At 41.4% G+C, this 23,585-nt stretch overlaps 1 protein-coding gene across 1 annotated transcript; it reads right to left on the bottom strand.

Moving 5' to 3' along the window:
• Nucleotides 1-13,662: 13,662 nt before the first annotated feature.
• LOC125458280 (protocadherin gamma-A11-like) lies at nt 13,663-20,735 on the bottom strand. The gene is made up of 2 exons (XM_048543436.2): nt 18,236-20,735; nt 13,663-16,547 (listed from the first exon to the last, which is right to left on the bottom strand). The coding sequence occupies exons 1-2, from the start codon at nt 20,733-20,735 to the stop codon at nt 16,543-16,545; spliced, it is 2,505 nt and encodes an 834-aa protein (XP_048399393.2). The 3' UTR covers nt 13,663-16,542.
• Nucleotides 20,736-23,585: the final 2,850 nt, after the last annotated feature.

A 23,585-nucleotide genomic window follows, 5' to 3' on the forward strand; every position in this document is an offset into this window, starting at 1 on the left:
TCTCTTTTCCTGTTTCTAAGCTCAGCCAATACTACCTCAGCTGATGAGTCCCGAAACATCCTTTCTGCAACTCTAATACTGTCCTTGACCAACAATGCCACACCTCCGCCCCTTTTGCCATCTTCTCTGTTCTTACTGAAACATCTAAATCCCGGAACCTGCAACAACCATTCCTGTCCTTGCTCTATCCATGTCTCCGAAATAACCACAACATCGAAGTCCCAGGTACTAACCCATGCTGCAAGTTCACCCCCCTTATTCCGGACGCTCCTGGCATTGAAGTAGACACACTTCAATCCAACTTCTTGCTTGCCGGTGCCATCTTACCTCCCTGAAACTTTATTTTGGACCACCCTAGTCACAACCTTTTCTGTACTCAATCTACAATTTTGGTTCCCATCCCACTGCCGAATTAGTTTAAACCCACCCGAATAGCCTTAGCAAATTCCTCCCCCGACCCCCCCGCAGGATATTGGTACCCCTCTGGTTCAGGTGAAGACCATCCTGCTTGTAGAGGTTCCACCTACCCCAGAAAGACCCTCAATTATCCAAGAATCCAAAACCCTCCCTCCTGCACCATCGCTGTAGTCACGTGTTCAACTCCTCTCTCTCCCTATTCCTCGCCTCACTAGCACGTGGCATGGGCAACAAACCAGAGACAACAACTCCCTTCGTCCTAGCTCTCAGCTTCCATCCCAGCTCCCTGAATTTCTGCCTTAAATCCCCATCTCTCTTCCTACCTATGTCGTTGGTGCCAATGTGGACCACGACTTGGGGCTGCTCCCCTTCCCCCTTAAGGATCCCAAAAACACAATCAGAGACATCATGCACCCTGGCACCAGGGAGGCAACACACCAACCGTGGGTCTCTCTTGTCCCCACAGATCCTCCTATCTGTCCCCCTAACTATGGAGTCCCCAATGACTACTGCTCTGCTCCTCTTCCCCCTTTCCTTCTGAGCAGCAGGGGCAGACTCTGTGCCAGAGACCTGTGCCCCACTGCTTTCCCCTGGTAAGTCGTTCCCCCCCCGCAACCGCATCCAAAACGGTATACTTATTGTTGAGGGGAATAGCCACAGGGGATCACTGCACTGCCTGCCGGTTCCCTTTCCGTCCCCTGACCGTAACCCATGTGCCTTTTTCCTGTATTTGAGGCGTGACTGCCTCCCTGTAGCTCCTCTCAATAACCCCCTCTGCCTCCCGAATGATCCGAAGTCCATCCAGCTCCGGCTCCATTTCCCTAACGCGGGCTTCGAGGAGCTGGAGTTGGGTGCACTTCCCGCAGATACAGTTACCTCCCACATTCTGCAGGAGGAACATTCAACTGCAGGTTAGAACTGAGAAGCTGTTTCAAAGGAACAAATGTATGCATGCACTGAAACACAAAGAAGTGTGTGCTATTTTCTCAAAAGAAAATGCCTGTTAATTGTTTTTTTTAAATTCAGTTTCAACCTGACGATAACAAGCTGTCTTTCCTTCAGCAGTTCTTGTGAATTGTGATTTCGAGTGTATACATCTGAAGCATCTTCCAATGAAGTCATCATTCTATTGCTCTTATGAGTAAAAATCTCTGTAGAATATAATCTGAGCAACAAGGGCTTGGCCAGCCTAAAAATACCGTCCCAACTTCGGAAATTGGTAAGAAAGACCACGGGAACTCTAGAATTTTTTTCTCTACATGGTCCAAACGTCCATTTCCCTATTTGTCTACGAGAGTGAATGTGCATAAGGCTGATGAATATGTTGTATAGGCGTGAAAGCTTTAGTTCACCATGGTATATGTCAATGGTTTATATCTGTTTCCCTGTCACCACTGTCTACTTACTTCTGGTAAATAATAAGTCTTGTTTTGCTCAGAAACTTGGTCCTTGCTTTCTCTGAACATTCGTTTGAAAGTCAGCTAAATTGAGGGTGCAATGCACACCCTAAAAAGAGAACATTATATTTTCAAAAACTCTAGGAATACTAGGTCTCAGATTATGGTGTGCCCAGTTGTTTCCAAATGAGCAGCTTACCAACATCTTATGAAGGGCAGTGGTGTTAACTGTTGTTGTTGATGTGCTAGGCCTAAACAAAATCTTGAAAGGACGATCCCCGTGCAATGCTCCAGTTGTCAAAAAAATACCTTGTCTTCTGACTCTGAATTCTGTTGTTCTCGGTTTTCAAAGTCAAATATTAAGCTGGATAATGATATGGCTGCAAGGCAGGCCGTCGTAACTGATGCCAACTGCATCATTCTGCCCAGCTCGGTGCATTAGCAAGTTAAGTCGTCAGACACTTCCATTGGCATCCATAAAATAACTTGTTATCATCACATTTGCTGAACTAGTTTGTGCGCTTGGAGGAGTAAGGAAAGCTCAAAACAGACGACAAAAAAATCTCTTGGACTGGTCTGCATCACTGTGTTGCTAAATTTTGCTGCACATTTCACATATGTCAAGTTACAGGAAAATCTCACGAAGTGAGAAAACTAGCACCCTTAATACCCATTTCGGCGTTTGATTAGTTTAGATTCCCTATAGTGTGAAAACAGGCCCGTTGGCCCAACAAATCCAGACCGCCCCTTGAAGCATCCCACCCAGACCCATCCCCCTATAACCCACACACCCCTGAACACTACGGGCAATTTAGCATGGCCAATCTGCCTAGCCTGCACATCTTTGGACTGTCGGAGGAAACCGGAGCACGCAGAGGAAATTCACGCAGCCACAGGGAGAATGTGCAAACTCCACACAGACAGTCGCCCGAGGTTGGAATTGAACCTGAGTCCTTGGCGCTGTGAGGCTGCAGTGCTAACGACTGAGCCACCGTGCCGCCCGAAAGGTTTGAGGAAGCTTTTACATGAGGCTGAAATGATTACGTAAGACTCCAAGCTAAAACAACAAAAAGGTGGGAATCACTATTTGTTGACCATAATACAAGAGTCTACTAAATTTCGAGAGGCCATTAAACTGCAACATCACGGCTGTAAGTATTATAGAAAAAATGCTCTTTTTAGAACAAAATATGGCCTACCCACGGAGATACAATCAGATCAAGGATCAAATTTTACATCAAAGTCATTCTCCAAATTATGCTTGGCTTAGGCGTAAAACAATTTAAATCAACTGCACCCCTTACAGAATTGCAGTGAATTGCTAAATGTTAGGGTCTAGACTATCTCTCTAATATATTTTGAGGGGTTTTGATCTGATCTACAACAATGACAGTCATTAGTTATAGGGAAAAGGCCACTGAACAGAACTAAAGCCACAATTACGTCAGCTACGATCATTTCGATTCGTGAAACACGCAAAATGAGCAATTACAGTTCCGGTTTCTTATGTTCTTCTATTTACCGTCCCAGCATGTAAGAAATTGAATTTCCCGTTAACAATGGGCACATGAAAGTGTCCTTGATGCTGGCAGATCACCCATGCCCTTGGACCAATTTCCAGAAATGGTTGGAGAGTTGCATTGTGGTGCAAGCTGCCCCCTGGGAATATGATATTCTTCTCATCATCAATACTTGAGAGGCATAAGAAACAAATATATCATGAGCACCTCAATAAGCAGTAGGATTACAAGTATAGATTGAAAATGACATGGTATTGCACCTTGAATTGCTTTTAACTTTTTAAAAAAAATTAGTGCCGCATTAATTATGTTAGTGTCCATGAACTTAACAGAAGACGTTGCTGCCATGATATTTGCAGTTCCTACTATCTCGGAAGTAATACCAACAATCCCAGCAACCGATGCAGATAAATAGCAAGTAGGACAAAGCCACTGACGCTCCATCGGAGGAGCACTGACGTTGTCACCGAAGAGGATGACGAACCGTTTGCAACCAAATCATCGGATGGGCGAGCATGTCTACAAACTCATCCACAACCCGAGCTGCAAATCTTTTCGAAAACTGGAAACGTATAATAAAACTGAAATGGCCCCAGTTCCACTGTCCACATTGCGAAGAAAATTTTCGAAGGCCTCCCACTCTCCAACCGCTCCTTTACCTGCGAATAGCGTTTACCAATCAACTTTTGAAAGTTCTTGCCTAATAAAGTCGAAATTGCCCTACTCTAAAGCAGAACATTAATTTTTAAGTCAGAGTTATCCTTTTTCCTAATTATTTGAAAGAAACTAATAGAAACATGATCACTGGCTCTAAATTGCTCCCCCATGAACATCACAGTCATCTGCCTTGCCTTATTTCCTAAGAAGAGGTCAAGTTTTGCTCCTTCTCCAGTACGTTCATCTACATACTGAATAAAAATATTTTCTTGTACACACTTAGCAACTTCCTCTCCATCCAAGCCCTGAACACTGTGGCAGTCCCAGTTAATGTTTCGGAAATTAAAATCCTCGCCCATTACAAGCCTATCAATCTTACAGATATCTGAGATCTCCTTACAAATTTATTTCTCCGTATCGTGCTATTGGGGGGCGGGAGCGGGTTGGTGGAGTCAGGGCAATAGTACAATCCCCAGAAATTGACCATCGCTTTGGTATTTCTCAGTTCCACCCAACAATTCAATGGATCTACATCCTCCCTCAGTAGATCCATAATGTTACCTGTAACCAAAAATGCTACTCGCCTCCTATCTTCCTCCCTTTTCTATCCTTCTTACATCATCTATACCCTGGAATATTAAGCTGCATTTCTCTGAGCCATGTTTCTGTATTAGCTACGATATGCCAGTATCATGTTCCCAACCATGCCCTGTGTTCATCTGCTTTACCGATCAGATCACTTGCATTGAAATAAATGTAGCTTAATTTATCAGGCTTCCCTCGATCTCTGCTTTGCTCTTGCCTTCTTTGACAAATAGACTTGCTTCTCTTCTCAACTCTACCAGAGTGGACTAATCAACTTTCCCGCTGTCCCTTTGGAAGTCTCCTACACCCGACTACTTTAAAATCTCACAAGTAACACTAACAAATGCTCTTGCCAGCATATTATCCCCCTTTTAATTCAGCTGCAGGTCATTTCTATTCCAGAAGAGTTTCCAATCATCCAAAAAATGTGAATCCCTGCTCCCTGCACTAACTCCACCGCCAACAATTAATGTGCTCTCTATTCCTACGCTCACGTGCATGTGGCACAGGGAGTAATCCACATATTGATGCAAAGAAACACATGTTTTTAAACTCCGTTCAATTTCCCATATTTTCTCTTCAGCATCTCGACCCTTTTTCTTCCTATGTTGTAAGTACCATCACGTACAATGACATCACGCTAGTCACTCCTCGTTTAAGAATGTTTTCCATGCTCTTCCAGACGTCCGTGATCCTCACACCAAGTAGGTGACATAGCATTCTAATGTCCCACTGTCCGCCACGTCTATCTATGCCTCTATTTAGACAATCCCCTGTCACAATCGATTACTTGGAACCTGACATCCCCCTCATGACAATCGATCTGATATCAGTACCAGAAACTTGACTGTTAGTACTGCATTTCCCTGAAAGTCTATCAGCCTTTACATTATCCAAAACAGCAGTGTTTTTTGATGTGGGAACAGACACAAAAGACTCCTGAGCTGCCTGCCCACCTCCCTCAGAGGTAATAATCTATCTGACTGTTTCTGCAAGATTTGCACCCTCTGAAACTTCGATACATCATACCACCTGTTTTGTGTAAATTCCTCACCGTCTGTAATTATGGCTCAACTGATCTATATGATCCAATAGGATTCACACTAAATGCAATTACTCAATCATCAGAACTTTGCAATTCTCCCTAATATCCCACATCCAACTGGAAGAGCACATCACTGCACGAAAGGCCATCTCTGCACCTTAATCTACAGACACATGAAGTAGCACAGTCTACAATTGCAGTCCAAAAACACTGCTCGAGTATAACATATTACCTGTGTTACATAGAACATAGAACATTACAGCACAGTACAGGCCCTTCGGCCCTCGGTGTTATGCCGACCTGTCATACCGATCTGAAGCCCATTTAAACTACACTATTCCATGTATGCCCATATGCTTATCTAATGACGACTTAAATGTACCTAAAGTTGGCGAATCTACTACCGTTGCAGGCAAAGCGTTCCATACCCTTACTACTCTCTGAGTAAAGAAACTACCTCTGACATCTGTCCTATATCTTTCACCCCTCAATTTAAAGCTATGCCCCCTCATGCTCGCCGTCAACCATCCTAGGAAAAAGGCTCTCCCTATCCACCCCATCTAACCCTCTGGTTATTTTATATGTTTCAATTAAATCACCTCTCATCCTTCTTCTCTCTGATGAAAACAGCCTCAAGCCCCTCAGCCTTTCCTCATAAGACCTTCCCTCCATACCAGGCAACATCCTAGTAAATCTCTTCTGCACCCTTTCCAAAGCTTCCACATCCTTCTTACAATGCGGCGGCCTGTTTGTCCAATGTAGTGTTTGTCACAGTTCTTGCAAGTTATTTTGTAGATGACGTTCGTTTTGCTTGTTGTCTGTATAGGGTCTTTTAAGTTCATTAGCTGCTATTTTAGTGTGTTGGTGGGTTTGTGGGCTACCCTGATGCCAAGAGGTCCGAGTAGTCTGGCAGTCATTTCGGAAATGTTTTTGATGTAGGGTAGAATGGTAATGGTTTCTGGGCCCGTTTTGTCTGTTTGTTTGGGTTTGTTGCTGAGAAATCGGCAGACTGTGTTCATTGCGTACCCATTCTTTTTGAATACGCTGTATAGGTGATTTTCTTCTGCTCTTCGTAGTTCCTCTGTGCTGCAGTGTGTGGTGGCTCGTTGGAATAATGTTCTCATGCAGCTTCGTTTGTGGGTGCTTGGATGGTTGCTCCCGTAGTTCAGTATTTGCTCTGTATATGTTGTTTTCCTGAATGATTGTGAAACTTTGGGTCCGCTACGTGGATGACACCTTTGTCATCGCTTAACAAAACAAATTAGAGGAAACATTCAAGACGATCAATAATACCCTTACTGGCATAACATTCACAAAAGAGGAGGAAAACGACAACAAACTGCCATTCCTAGATGTCACAGTAGAGCGAACAGTCAATGGGGAACTTCAAACCAGGTCTACAGAAAAACAACACATACAGATCAAATACTGAACTACAGGAACCATCCCGACACCCACAAACGAAGCTGCATTAGAACATTTTTTCAACGAGCCACCACACACTGCAGCACAGAGGAACTACGAAGAGCAGAAGAAAATCACCTATACAGCGTATTCAAAAAGAATGAGTAGCCCACAAACCCACCAACACACTAAAACAGCAGCTAATGAACTTAAAAGACCCTATACAGACAACAAGCAAAACGAACGTCATCTACAAAATAACTTGCAAGAACTGTGACAAACACTACATTGGACAAACAGGCAGAAAGCTAGCCACCAGGATACATGAACATCAACTAGCCACAAAATGACATGACCCACTATCACTCGTAACCTTACATTCAGATGAGGAAGGACACCACTTTGATTGGGACAACACATCCATCCTAGGACAAGCCAAACAGAGACACACACGAGAATTCCTAGAAACATGGCATTCCAACTGGAACTCCGTCAACAACCACATTGATTTGGAGCCAATCTGCCATCCTCTGAGAAAAAGAACAGGAAATGACATCACCAACGCAGGAAATGAAATCACCAACCCAAGGAGACCTAAACAGATAAATAGAAAGCGGGACGTAACACCAGCGCTTCATCGGAGGCTCACTGATGATATTACCTAGAATTGTGACGAAACGCCTGAAAACTAACCTTCCAGCTCAGCGAGCAAACTCACATCCATATTTAATTCTCGACGGCGGTTCATAGCTTTATTAAAACACTTCAGAATTTATTAACATTACATTGACTTCACCAGAACAAAATTAAAAGAACAAGTCATCAAACTAATATCTATTTTTAAGCCTAATACCTTTTCTTTTCAGTACCACTCACACAAAATCCAGACTGAAAAATAAACAAACTCAGTTAAAGGCTAAATAAAAGAAAATGACAAATCTGGCCAGATTGTATAGAAGGCTTTCATAGTACGCTTTCTCATTGGGGCAGATGATTAGTTCTTCGTTGTTCTTCTCAGACGTCAACCAGTGCCCCTTTTTAAAATTCACTCAGAGGAATGCAATAATAGTTATAGTACTATTTTCTCTTTGCTGAACGTCCAGTTGCTGAAAATGGGAAGTTAGGCAGACAGACTTCTGGCCTCCATTCTGGAGAAAGAAAAGCCGAGCACCTTCTCATAAAATACAGGTCTGTCCCCGCCAGGCTGACTGACTCCCGGCAAGGCCCCATTTACAATTTAACATCTGCCACCTGCTGGAGCATAATGTCTCCTCCAGATTTGTTGACACTGTTTCTGATGTACTGACCACATTAATGGCCAAAACTGTCATACTTGCATGTTCCCATGCATCTGATGCGTTGTCCTTCCACATGGAGTGGTAATTGGTTTGTGAAGAGCTGTCCGAAGATCTTTCACGAATTTCTACATCTAATGGAAAGTACACACTGTCACTACTAATCTTAATGGTGGAACAAATGACCAGTTGTTGATATGGTTACAATCACGCCTACTGCTTTGCTTTAGATTGTGTCAAACTTGAGGCTGCAGAATTGCTTGTTGAGTCCGGTGTGTTTGGTTGCAGATGTTTCGTCACCCTGCTCGGTAACATCGTCAGTGCTCCTCCAGTGAAGCGTTGGTGCTCTGTACCGTTTGTTATTCTTATGCTTCGGTTTGCTGGGGTCTGGTTATTACTCCCGGCTCTGTTCTTCCATTTTTGTACATCGGGTCCAGTTCAATGTGTTTGTTGATGTAGGTCCGGTTGAAATGCCAGGGACCCAGGAATTTCCTGGCATGCCTGTTTAGTTCGTGCTATTGTGCATGTGTTCTCCCAGTCGAATTCTTGATGCAGCTCCATTCTTCGGATAGGCCACAACACACTTGAGCAATCCAATTGCGCAAAGCAGAACGAAAGCACTTAAAGTGAGGTCCCAGAGGACTGGAGACTTGCTAATGTTGTCGCCTTGTTTAAAAAGGGCAGCAAGGATAATCCAGGTAATTATCGACCGGTGAGCCTGACGTCAGTGGTCGGGAAGCTACTGGAGAAGATACGGAGGGATAGGATCTATTCCCATTTGGAAGAAAATGGCCTTATCAGTGATAGGCAACATGGTTTTGTACAGGGAAGGTCATGTCTTACCAACTTAATAGAATTCTTTGAGGACGTGACAAAGTTGATTGATGAGGGAAAGGCTGTAGACGTCATATACATGGACTTCAGTAAGGCGTTGGATAAGCTTCCCCTTGGCAGGCTGATGGAGAAAGTGAAGTCACATGGGGTCCAGGGTGTGCTAGCTAGATAGATAAAACAAAAACTGGCTGGGCAACAGGAGACAGAGGGTAGTAGTAGAAGAGAGTTTCTCAAATTTGAGACCTGTAACCAGTGCTGTTCCACAAGGATCTGTGCTGGGACCACTGTTGTTTGTAATAATTGTAAATGATCCGGAGGAAGGTGTAGCTGGTCTGCTCAGCAAGTTTGCTGACGACACTAAGATTGGTGGAGTAGCTGATAGTGAAGGGGACTGTCAGAAATTACAGCAGAATATAGATAGGCTGGAGAGTTGGGCAGATAAATGGCAGATGGAGTTCAATCCGGGCAAATGCGAGGTGATGCATTTTGGAAGATCAAATTCAAGGGCGAACTATCCAGTAAATGGAAAAGTCCGAGGGAAAATTGATGAACAGAAAGATCTGGGCTTTCAGGCCCATTGTTCCCTGAAGGTGACAACGCAGGTCAATAGGGTGATCAAGAAGGCATATGGCAAGCTTTCCTTCATTGGGCGGGGTATTGAGTACAAGAGTTGGCAGGTCATGTTGCAGTTGTATAGGACTTTGGTTCGGCCACATTTGGAGTGCTGTGTACAGTTCTGGTCTCCACATTACCAAAAGGATGTGGATGCTTTGGAGAGGGTGCAGAGGAGGTTCACCAGGATGTTGCCTGGTATGGAGGCTGCTAGCTATGAAGAGAGGTTGAATAGATTAGGATTATTTTCATTAGAAAGACGGAGATTGAGGGGGGGACCTGATTGAGGTCTGCAAAATCATGAGGGGTATAGGCAGGGTGGATAGCAAAAAGCTTTTTCCCAGAGTGGGGGACTCAATTACTCGGGGTCATGAGTTCAAAGTGAGAGGAGGAAAGTTTATGGGAGATATGCGTGGAACGTTCTTTACACAGCGGGTGGTGGGTGCCTGGAACACGTTGCCAGAGGAGGTGGTAGACGCAGACACATTAGCGTCTTTTAAGATATATTTGGACAGGTACATGAATGGGCAGGGAGCAAATGGACACAGACCGTTAGAAAATAGATGACAGGTTAGACAGAGGATCTTGATCGACGCAGGCTTGGAGGGCCGAAGGGCCTGTTCCTGTGCTGTGGGTTTCTTTGTTTCTTTGTTTAAACGGAGGTTTTCAAAGGAATGGACACCTGAAAACCATAATGCGCTGTTACTTCAGTGACAGACCGCAACACAAAGACACAACACGGCCAGACACATTCTTCACCTTACCGTATATCAGAAACATATCAGAGATTATCAGAAACATATCAGAGATTATCATTCCTCAGCCCTCTAGGTATGAGGGTAGTCCAATATCCAATAAACACACTGCGACAGCTACAGGAGAATGTAAAGGATACCATATTCGCAAGCAATAAAACTAACGTAACATACAAAATACCATGCAAGGACTGTGAAAAACATTACATTGGTCAAACTGGAAGAAGACAGTCAATAAGGATGCAGGACACCAGCCAGCCACCAAGAGACACGGCCAATTCTCAATGGTCGCAATGCACACGTACAAAGAAGGAAATGAAATTCGCGCCGTTGATTTTACCTAACGGAACGTCTCTAATCAAACAGGCAGGCTTGGTGAGCCAGTCTACAACCGCCTGCGTTCAAACTGCTTGAGTGATTTTATAAAAGCAGTCATTCATACCAGTGAGGACCATTCCAGTACACTTCTAACCTGTGCCTTGTAGATGGTCCTCAGGCCTTCGGTGGCCAGGGGAGGGGGTGAATTAATCACTGCAGTATTACGTGGCTCTGACATGCTATTGCAGCCATTGCATTTATATGACGAGTCCAGTTGAGTTTCTGGTAACTACAAGATGTGGATAGTGGGGAATTTAGTGGCGATAATGCCATCGATTATTAAGGGGATCGTGTTGAGAGAGTCTCTTATTTGAGTCAGTTTTTGCACGGCATTTCTTTGGCGTAAAAATTACTCATGAGACATTTGTTTATTATTTCAGTCAACTAATGATATTTTTGTTGCAGCGTGACAAATTTCATTAAATAGATACGGCATAGTATCTATGAGAATTTCTTCATTGAACACAGAGAAAAAGTGAGGGCATGAAATCAAACCTACCTAAAGAGAAATAAAAAAGCTGAAAATGCTCGAGAAACATCGCGGATCTCGCAGAATTGGTGGAGATAGAAACAAGTTAAGAGTTATCAAGTTATCGAGACTGATATGATTATTCCTCAGAGGTGAAACTAAAGTGAACATGGTAACTAATTCGGGGGACAAGTCAAAGAGGAGGTAGCAGCTGACATTAAAGTGTATACTTCGAAATACAAAGAATGCATACATTCTAATAAAAAGTTAAAACATTCAAGGGGAGAATTCAACATTTGTGTTCAAGTTGAAAATGCTGATGATAGAATCAAACCTTAGTAAAGTAGTTAAGTGCACAAATTTAGATGGCAAGTTAGACGACTGGGCAGATTAAAATGAAGGTGGATTGAAAGATGAATGAACATGGAAAAATTCGAGAACGCGGGCACAAGTATATAAAAATAAAGTTCGTATGATATTCTGTAGAAGTGAGAAATGAACAGCATTAAAATGTGAATGTTGATCCAAGAAAATTTGAGTTTGGAAAATTAACAATGCAAAATGAGGAGATATCACATGAATTGAGAGTGCATATTTCATTGATCATCGTTGTAGAGGTTAAAATAGCATTCCAGTAATAGCTGTAATTCGGTATATCGAGAAACCACGGAAAGGTTATGGCGGATAAGAAGGCGAGTTGCCGCAACATGTCAGCTCTAGCTCTCCCACGAACATTATCTATCCGTCTCATTTCCTGCTTTTCTGCCAAACACTTGAGAATTTTTTGATTTATTTGCTGTCTATTTTCTATTTTTCTGTCAATCAATGACATCTTGTACGTCTCAGTTGACATTTCCTCAGATACATTTCCAGGCGGTGAATTCCAGTCATGAAGCTCTCAATATGTGAAGTTTTTTTTCACACATCGCATGAGCAATGTTCACAAATAACTTTAAATAATTGCCCTATCGTTCTTGTTTCTTTTAAGAAGGGAAACAGAACCATCCTATCTACTTTATCGACCACCCGCGTATCAAATATTACTTTCAGTGCTTCACTTATACTTATTGTTTCTCTCCGAGGGCTTTGGCTCCAGTTGCTCATTCTATACCCATACCTGAAATGGCCGGGAGGAAGATGTTTATGAAAATTACATCTGCCAGAGAAATTGGACTTTACAAATCGAACGAGATGCGTGCTAATGGGTAGCAGATTTTATGTATTTCACCCTAAGGCCTTAAAAGAAGGGGCTTCTGAAAAAAAAGATGCATTGGTTTTAATTGTTCAAACTCACCTAGGTTTGGAGAAGGACACATTAGATTGGAAATTAATGAATTTATGATTTTAATGTAAAGATGTAGGACAGGAAACAATAAAAAGGTTAATATCTGGTGCAGGAAGCATGATCGAAATTAATACAAAGGATAGCAGAACAAAAACAGAAGTTACTGAAAAACTCAGCATCGGTGGAGAGAAATTAGAGTTCTTGTTTTGTGCCCAATGATTCCTCTTCTAAATTGAAATTCTTTAATTCCAACGAAGGGTTGCTAGACAACAAATTCCAACATTGATTTCTGTACACGGATGCTGAAAGACCCTTTGTGTTGTTTACCCAGAAATTTCCTTTTATTTTGTTTGACTTCGAGCATCTGCAGCTATTTCAGGAAAAATAGGCATAAACAGAAAAATCAATTTTTTTTTTGAAGAAGGGTCTGGGCCCAAAACGTCAGCCTTGCTGTTCATCTGATGCAGCTTGGCTTGCTGCGTTCATACAGCTCTACACCTTGTTATCTTAAATAAATCTGTTAAACTGTTTTAACTGTATGGGAGGCATGATCATTCAGTGCTTAACACTGCTGACTCACACACCAGGGACTGGGCTTCGATTCCATTCTTGTGCAACTGTCTGTGTGGAGTTTACACATTCTGCCTGCTGCATTCCAAAAATACGCTGATTAGGTAAATTTACCGTACCATGTTGCCAACAGTAGCCATGGATGTGTAGGCTAGGTGGATTAGCCATGGAATTTGCAGGATTAGAGGGAGAACGTAGGTCACTGGGTCAGGGTGCAATGCTCTTGAATAGGGTTGAATAGACCGATTGGCCTGCACCTAGACTATAAGAATTGCGTGAACACCTGGACCATCACTGCGCAAATGTCTTCTGATATCTGTGCTCGTCATCCAACAGAAAAGACACGAAATTGTAAGATGTATGTCCAAGTTGTGCGTGCATAATATTCTTTCTACATGTCACATTTACCAAAAAAATACAAGATATCATGTAACTCAACATATATTTATTTTTGATGTAAAATTTCTCTTTTGGCCACAAGGTGTATGATTCGTGTAGCTATGCATTTCACTGTCAAGAGATTTTGGGAAGCATTTCTTGGCATGATCTTTACAGATTTAGTAGTCGGTGTTTATATATACTTAAATAATTTGTCTTTATAATAACCATGGACCAGCTAGCCACTTTGTTATCTTATTCAATTAACATTCCAGTTGCATGCAATGTTAAAATAAACACACAAAACAATTACTTAATTGTATTATCAAATTATAGCGAAAAGAACTTTGGCCTTTCTGCAAAATCCAAGTTGTTACATTTGATAAAATTCCCAAACGCTGGCAGGGAATCTCATTTTGTCATTTCCCAAATAAATCCTTCACAAAACATAACTTTTTGAACAATAAACTGGAGTTATCTACCCTAATGCACCACTGTGAGATTCAGATTCAACTTTTGTTTGGTAGCCTCCTATGAAATTGTGTTCATGTTATCATTTCAATTTCAGTTGCTGTTTTCCTTTTTGAAAATTTATTTATACATCGTGATTTTTAAAAATAATTTCTACCTACTTATTGTTAGGTAAAAGAAAATGAAATTACAACACAGCTTTATTGGGATATAGGTTAGGACGCAACAGCAGATTAACCCTCCAATGCAATTGCACCAGGATTAAATATCTTACTACTTGATACCGTTATGATTTCAACCATACTTCTGTCTACTCATAGCCTTCGACTCCTTCATTTATCAAAAACCCATCTGCTCGGGCATGGGCTTATTTTCAGAATAGAATTTCTCATTTTAGAAGAAAAATATTCTGGAGAATCCGCAAAAGAATTAAAGAAAACTCAGTCTTTCTCGGGAGGGAAATCAATTAGTCTTAAAGCATGTCACAGAGCTTTTCTTTACTACTAAAGAAAGACATCTTCACTACTTCCATCCTAAGACATAATGTCATATCAATATTTCAATAAAACTACCTTACATTTTCCTAGGTGGTGCAGGATCAGCTGTTCACGATCCCCTGTTGGATTATTCCACCATTTCAAAAATGATTTAAGGGAAGCTAGGTATGCTTTAGGAAACAGGAAAAACAATTTAATCTGGTGATGTATTTTCTGAATGAGTACTGGTGAGGTAGTTTATTTAAGGTTCATTTAAAAAGAAAATTGAGGAAAGCCACCTAATGCACTTCCAGAGCTGCTGAGATCAAAAGGATGGAGCCAAGCAAAGTTAAATATTTTCATATAACATCAGAAAGTGCTCGCGAAGCTCAACAAGCCTAAGAGCATCTGTGAAGAGAGAAATGTTGTTAACATTTTGTGTTGAAGGTGACTCATCTTCAGAATGGAATCAGATGGAAAATTACTTTTTTTCATGCAGCTCACAAAGGCGAGGAGGAACGAGAGAACAGGTGGCAATTTTGCCATTAATAATTTACGTGACCTTTGCTCTTGACACAATCACAATCTACTGCACTTTCTACTAGACTTCTTTGGCAACAATGTGAAACCATCATTGTGTAGCCCTGAGATAACACAGTGTGGAGCTAGAACATGCCAGGAAGTATCAAAGGAGCAGGAAAGCTGACGTTTTGTGTCGGAGCCTTTCTTTAGAATTTTCTAGCCCTCTTCAGTTTTAAAGCAGACTCTTAAAAACACTATTCATCTCTCCACAAATCCTGGCATTTTCGTAGACCAGAAGACGTTTAGACCACATTAGGAGCCTATTCAGGCAATCTTGCTCACTCTGGATAACAACAATTTTACTTTACTAATCCTATTTCCTTTCTGGGACAATCGGTCCAGACTCTCTGGTAACTTCACAACTCTGATTAGTTTCTATAACATTAAAAAGAAACCTCAGATCTTCACAATCTGCAATAATTTACTTTTATTGAATGGTCATATTTCTATAAATACCAAGGGTAACTTTCTCTAGTCATATTTAAATATGAAAAAAAAATCCGCTAAGAAGAGTTTAATAGCTTATTTCTGATCCTAGTTCGTGTGTTTGAATGTTTATAGATGATCGTAGACTAACATTTTCATTTCGTAATTCATACCTGTTGATTAATCTTGGATGTAAATTCCTCATGTTTTGATACGTTGCCACAAAAATCAGAATTTTGTTAAATATGATTCATAGTAATTAAGAATTTTAATAGTCTCTATTAAATATTATATCTAGCAAAATAAATCTGGTTTCACGATTTCAAATTAGTCTCACCATCACCTGTTCAATGGTATCTAGTATGGGGCAATAAACGCCAACCCAGCCAGCGCCATCCACATCTCACAAGTGAATAAGGTTGAAGAAATTTCATTAATGAATGCATGAGTATTTTTGATGAGAATGGTTCTTCGTCAAACTTATCCAAGTATTTGTTTCATCCAAGACCTATTGTTTCACTCACAGCTTTTATTGCTGGCTGCATGTTGCACCTTTTCATGCATAACAGGCAGATTGTTAGCTTACGGGTCCATAAATGTATATCTGTCAATGGTTAACAAATCTACAGGATACAATTTACAAGTTTCTTCAAAATATCTTACAATAATTACGTGCATAACAGTCTTACACAGTACTGATCATTTCAGTTGTCTCTTTGATGAAAGGAATTCAAAACAGAATTTGAGCTCAAAATTTACATGTGACCTGACAAAAAAAAACACGCAAATTTATTACCAATTTATAAATTACGAAATTCCGTAATATCATTAAAAGCATATTGGATAATGAAGTCATTATAAAGAAATCCTTCCAGGACACATATACAGAAAACATTAGTTGGGTGTTGCTGCAATGGCATTGATGATTTGCTGTTGATCATTTTGGGAATTCCAGTGAAGGCTGCCATCTTCCAAATTTTGTTGTTCTATGCTGTAGCATAAAAGATAAAACATTTTAATTTTAGCTTAAATAATACATGAATAGTATTAAGCGAAGTGCATAGATACAAACCGTGTCTCCGTGTTGTAACTACATGGCAGGAAAATGAACCATAAAACTTTCAACTGATTGAATTGAAATACAGCTACCGCAATTAAATCCCATTAATACTAGGAAAACAAAACTCCAAAGATCATTTGTAAAATTATTTATCCTTTTGCTTTTCATCCGTTTATAACTATAGAAGGGACAAAATGTAGTTAATGAATAAGTTCATTACTACAATAAATATTTCTCATCGCTGTTCGGAGCATATTATATTGGAATTCATGCACACGAAGCAAAATCTAATCGTCTCAATACACAATATGTATTTGGGTTACAATCCTTGTGGTTCAACTCTAGCGTCAATGAACATGAAAAATTCCACACTGCTTTAAAGGCGCTCTGATATTGCTGCAACAAGAATCTGACTGGACTAACGTGTATTAACACACAATATTTACGCGCGAAACGTTGATTAAGGTAATAAAATGAATATCGCTGGGCATTTTTTCATTACGCCGTTGATGTATCTCACTGTCAACAATGGATTGGCGATCAAACATATTTCACTCTATTAGTTTTGCGCGAAATATTGTGCGAAATGTTTAACTGTTTTAGACATTTTCATTAATTTTCTTTTCAGTTAGCGGTGGGGAAAGAAGGAATCGTCCCAAAAAAAAAAGTGAAAACTTAATTTTCACATCAACATTGCAACGAAATTTATGGCTGACAGTCGGGCCTACGTTATAGCATTCATCCTTTGGAGCCTTTCTGAGGTTGCGCCCTAATGTTATAAAAAACTATTCTCACTTCAATATTCAAATCTGATTCTATAACGAGTTCCTTTTTTTAGGGCATTGTTCAATTGATTGTGCGAAACGGATCGCGATAAAGGTTACACCCGGCACATTGGCTCAGGATCGACCAGCATATACTTTGATAGTAGTTTTGGTGAAGTCTGGTCGGGCGGAACATTCTGTCGATGCACTGACTAAATCAGGACCGCCGTGACATCCACCATGCACGACCATCGTCCCATCCGTCCCCTTTCTCAAAAAAAAAGCAGACTGCCTTTTCGATTTCCTGGAAGTGGCGTACATAGCCCGAAGATGACGAGCCATATCTGAATGTTCCTCGCTCTCCTCAGCTTTCCTATTGTACACAATGTGTACTCAGTGTTGATTTCCACCCTTCTCTATTGTCCTGTGGTTTACTTTGAACAGAACTGATTGCATTGACATTGGCATCGGTGAAAATCCAAAAGGATATACAGACGATATGATGGTACGACTATGCTTAGCATCACCTGTAAGTCTAGAACATTTTATCAACCTAACCCTATGCATTTTCACAACGAGGGAAATGTCAGAAAATGAAAACTGCTACTTGATTCTTATGAATGAACCATGTTAAAACACGACTGAGAGACATTAATTTAATCCTGTAGTAAACAACAAAGATTTCACAGTCATATGTCCAATTAAAAGAAGAAACCTGGGAAGACGTGGATGACGTTATTATTACTGTAGAACAGACATTGGAAAATAGCTTGAGATTCAATCTACTTTCGCACTTTTGAAGCTTTCTTTAACGAATTCTTAGAAAACGCAGCAGACTTTGAGAACTGAACTCACATTTGAAACAATCTTGGCCACGTATATTTAACTGTTCCTTTTTGCGATACTTGTCGTTCAATGAAATTGTTTCCTTAGGTCCCTCTGTCGAGCTGTTTATACTATTATCCTTCACCTCAGTACAGGGCAAAGTTGCATCGAAAGGTTTCATGAAGAAAAAGTCAGTCCCCGGCGAACTTGCGGATAAATACATCCTGCAACGCTGGCGATCACGAACGGAGATTGTCTGATTATCTCCAAGATAGTTCAGATATTCTCCTGGAATCTGTCTCTGATTACAATTATCCAGGGACTGTGAACGCGCACAACAAAAGCCAGAATTGTAACGACGAACATTTGTACCTTGACGCAGTTTAACGATAAGAAGGACGATAATTGTCACAAAAAATATCAGGGAAATTGTCCCCAGAATAATTATTAAGTACAAGTTAAAATATGAGATGTATTCAGTTTTCTTGAGCAAATCACGAGATTCAACGAATGTTTCATTAGCGCTGCTCATTATTGAAAAGTAAAGGGAGACCTTCTTCGAAAGGTTTGGCTCCCCATTATCCTTCACGAGGACATTCAGACGTTGTGTAGTGAGATCTTTATCAGTAAGTGCCCGTGCTAACTTGATTTCCCCAGAGTGAAACCCTAAGCTGACTAGGCCAGTGTCAGTGGCTCCAAGTAATTGAAAGGAAAGTTTTGCATTCTGGCCAGAATCCGCGTCAGATGCAATTACCTTGGCAATTAAATATCCGGGAAATGCTGCCTGAGGTACCTTTCGCAATGTAGCTGAACCATTTCTCACTAAAGGAGAAATAATTACGGGAGCATTGTCATTTTCATCAAGAATAGTCACAGTAACAGTAGTGCTGCTACTCAATTTAGGAATTCCGTTATCCGTTGCTTGCACGAGAACTTGAAAACTTTTTATTTCTTCATAGTCAAAAGAACGTAGCGCATAGATATTGCCATCGTTGGAATTAATATCAATATAATTTGGAACTGAAACATCTTCGTATTGGTTACCCAGAATAGAATAGGATACGCGCGAATTTTCTCCAAAATCAGGATCCAAAGCCGTAACTGTAAAAAATGAAGAACCCCGAGCATTGTTCTCCTTCACATATACAGCATATGAAGATTGCGTAAATCTTGGCGCATTATCATTTATATCTGTTACGGACACCACTATAGATTTATTTGTGTAAAGACGTGGAGTCCCAGCGTCCCAGGCTACGATAGACACGTTGTAAAAAGGAACCATTTCACGATCTAGGATGCCACTGGTAATTAACTTATACTGGTTCTTGAGAGATTCATGGAGTTTAAAAGGAATCTTCATGGGCACTTGACAATCAGTTCTCCCATTGTCGCCAGTATCTCTGTCCGTTACACTAATTAAAGCTATTGTAGTACCTAATGTCGCATTTTCGGGGATTGCGTTGGATACTGAGGTCACTTTAACTTCGGGAGCATTGTCATTGACATCAATTAACGTGACTCGGACTTGAGTGTGTCCCGCCAGTGCTAAGGTGCCTTTGTCCGTAGCTTGTACTTCAATTTCGTAAACAATTGAATCTTCAAAGTCTAGAACACCTTGAACTTCAATTTCTCCACTTTCTGCGTTCAGCCTGAACAGCTGACGCACTCTTTGAGAAGTATGTGTATTGAAAAGGTACTGTACCTCAGCATTCGCCCCTTCATCTGCATCATTTGCTTTGAGCTGGATGACCCGAAAGCCTTTCGAGACGTTCTCGAATAGGCTGACTTCATATTTTTCGTGTTCGAACACAGGCGCGTTGTCATTAGCATCCAGAACTGTAACTATTATTTCGGCTGTACCCGATCGCTGCGGATTGCCTGCGTCCATCGCTGTCAGTACTAGATGAAATGACGATTCCTTTTCTCGATCCAATGACTTCTCCAGTATCAACTCAACAATTATACTGCTGTCACTTCGTGTCTGTGTGTTGAGACCGAAGTATTCATTCGAACTGATCCGGTAGGCGCTGACAGAATTGGTGGCTACGTCCAAATCGTGTGCGCCCTCCACAGGAAAGCGCGCTCCTGGGGCAAATGATTCAGCGATTTCAACGAAAATCTTGCTCTTTGCAAAAGTGGGTGAATTATCATTTATATCTCTTACCTCCACGTCAACACTGTATATTTCCAATGGTTTTTCCATCACGACTTCAAAAGAAATTATGCAGGTTGAAATATGCCCACAGATTTGCTCCCTGTCAATTATTTCATTGACAAATAAAATCCCGTTTCGGAGGTTTACATCGAAGTATCTATTCGTGCCATCAGTGACGAGACGAAATTCCCGAGCAATCAGCCTCCTGATATTTAAATTTAAATCTTCAACAATGTTCCCCACGAAAGCTCCATGCGCTAGTTCCTCGGGAACTGAATACTGAATTTGTCCAAAAACGACATCCGTCACGAGAAATAAGCGAATTAAATTAATCAGAGTGCGCGATGCTGCGCTAATGCTCTGCTCCTCTGTCATGTTATTTTGTTGCTGAAGCCGACGTGAATACGGAACAAGGATTTGTCTTGAGCTGTTTGCACTCAGCTATTTCTTCGAAAAGCCACAATAACTGCAAACAGCAATGTTAAAGTTGAAAATAAACGTGAATATTTAACCTCCGCCTTGAAGAACAACGCCGCAATATTTAGCTGCAGAGGTTCTTTGTCTTCTTGTTCGAGTCCGATGAGAGGTGAAGGAGGGGTAGATCTCTCGGAACAACAGTGTTTTCTATTGGTAGAAAGCGTCACGCAGAGTCCAACCCAATTCAAGCACTTAAAGCGAGCCTGTTTCAGGCCATAGATATTTTCTAATTAACCTTGTGCAACATAAATAGCATCTACTTATGAAAAAGAAATTTCAATACCGCTAATGTATTCATTTGTTGCTTGAAGAAAACACTTCTAAAAATCGTGACTAACATTTATCATTTGTCCCCCATTCACATGTGTCTTTGACCTATAAACATGTGTGACTGTCAAATACTTTCCGTCAATTAAGTTTTCTTTCTGGCAATATGTGCTTTTAAGATTGAAACGTATCAGAATGATGACCAGAAAACAAAACAGTTAAATATTCTCAATAGCATTTTCTGAAACACAGTTTACAATATAGTTTCAATATGTTTTACCCTCAAATTTTAAGATTGCTTTCCTGATTTCCAATTTGTGAAAAATTTCACTTTGTATTTTGCTTTATTACTTAATATCTGTCGATGAGAATAGTACATTCGCAATCCAAATCAAAAGGGCCAATGAATAAAACAGATCTTAAAAGTACAGAAAGTGGCCATTTGGCTGCATGTCAATGTGCCGCGCCGAGAAAGCTGTCCAGTTGATTCCTATGCTCTATTCCTCAATAGGCCTATAAAATCGCAAAGTTAAATGTATGATGAATTGCCCGTATCAGTTCCTATACAAATTGATTCCATCACTCAACAAGGTAATGTGTTCAGGATCGCAAATTCAAATGGCTGAGAGCCTGCACTATCTATGTGTTATTTGGTAATTTCAGAAAAAAAAAACTGGCTTTCGTTAAATCGCCACTCAAGAGAGAAAACATCTGTTTTCACTTGCCTATTAAAAACAGCGTATAATTTCAACTATTTCTTGTAGGTTTTCCCTTTCTCGTTTCTGCCCTTCGGAGCACAAACCCAACTTCTCCTACGTTTCATTAAAACTGAAACCACATGCAAGAGTAGTGCCTAATAAAAGTCCTTATAAGTGCTATTTGCCAAAGACTCAAATGTCGCCCATGGGCCTTTAGTTGTAGAAAGAGTTCCACCACACACATGTGCGTACTCATGCGAAGCGTTTTAACATTCTGTTGATGGTTGTGCACGACCCGACTACTACCTGATTCTTTCAGGGGCTAAGGAATCAGACTGCTATATCCAAGAAGACTGTTCCTCCCATAAGTAGTCGTATTTTTAAAAAAAAATGTTAATTTACTTTGAGTTTCTTTGGTGGATGTGAATCCTACGAAGGAGTACAAAGCGAAACGCATCAGCTGTGGTGCGACCCCTCCCCGAAAAAGTTTACCTCAGTGCTCCCTTCCCCACCAGCCCCACCATCCTCCTTCCCCACAGCCCACCTGTATGACATAAATTCCAGAATTCTTCATTCCTGAACACTAATATCAAAAATGATGACAGTGTTGCGGATTGGATAGGGGAAGGTCGCAGATATTAGGGGAAAGTTAGATTTTTTTTGCGCTGACCTGCTGCAGGTGAGTGGGGAGTGAAGGGACATGAGCGGTCATTTTCGTGGGAGGCGAAAAAACATTGTCAGCGAAGGAAGAAGAGGGAGCAATTTCGGGAAATGTGGGGGTGAGCGTTTTCCTGCGAGTGAGAAGTATTATCAATATCACATGTGCGGGAGTTTGAATATTACGCACTATGCGCAGGAGGGTAGGGCGCTGGAGAATAAATGTTCCCATAGAAACAGGACTGGAATACTATCCAAAGTGTGGGGAGGATATTGAGTGAAAAATGTCAAAGGCAAGGCTGTAACGTTTCCGACGTCGATAAGTCTATTTCAAAAGAGAGCAGATTAATGACGCATTATTGGGTGCATAATGAGCGTATGGTAACAAAAAATGTCGCGATTTTGCCATCGTTACGCTCGCCTACAAGGCGACAGATTCGAATTCACGTCAGGACTTGACGGCACGGTAAGGATTTAGAATATCGTGGTAAGTGCGTAGTTCAAATTGCGCAGTGAGGAAAGTTCACCAGCTACATCCTGACTGCAAATAAAACGCGAAAGATCGACGCCACTGTCCATCAGCTGCAATGCTAGGAAACAGGTCCAAGCCAATTCTATACAGCAACATAATAAAATGTGAGGCTGGATGAACACAGCAGGCCAAGCAGCATCTCAGGAGCACAAAAGCTGACGTTTCGGGCCTAGACCCTTCATCAGAGAGGGGGATGGGGGGAGGGAACTGGAATAAATAGGGAGAGAGGGGGAGGCGGACCGAAGATGGAGAGTAAAGAAGATAGGTGGAGTGGGTGTAGGTGGGGAGGTAGGGAGGGGATAGGTCAGTCCAGGGAAGACGGACAGGTCAAGGAGGTGGGATGAGGTTAGTAGGTAGCTGGGGGTGCGGCTTGGGGTGGGAGGAAGGGATGGGTGAGAGGAAGAACCGGTTAGGGAGGCAGAGACAGGTTGGACTGGTTTTGGGATGCAGTGGGTGGGGGGGAAGAGCTGGGCTGGTTGTGTGGTGCAGTGGGGGGAGGGGATGAACTGGGCTGGTTGAGGGATGCAGTGGGGGAAGGGGAGATTTTGAAACTGGTGAAGTCCACATTGATACCATATGGCTGCAGTTCACCAG

This window comes from Stegostoma tigrinum, chromosome 13 (assembly GCF_030684315.1).
Source record: "Stegostoma tigrinum isolate sSteTig4 chromosome 13, sSteTig4.hap1, whole genome shotgun sequence".
NCBI classification, from domain to species: Eukaryota; Metazoa; Chordata; class Chondrichthyes; order Orectolobiformes; family Stegostomatidae; genus Stegostoma; species Stegostoma tigrinum.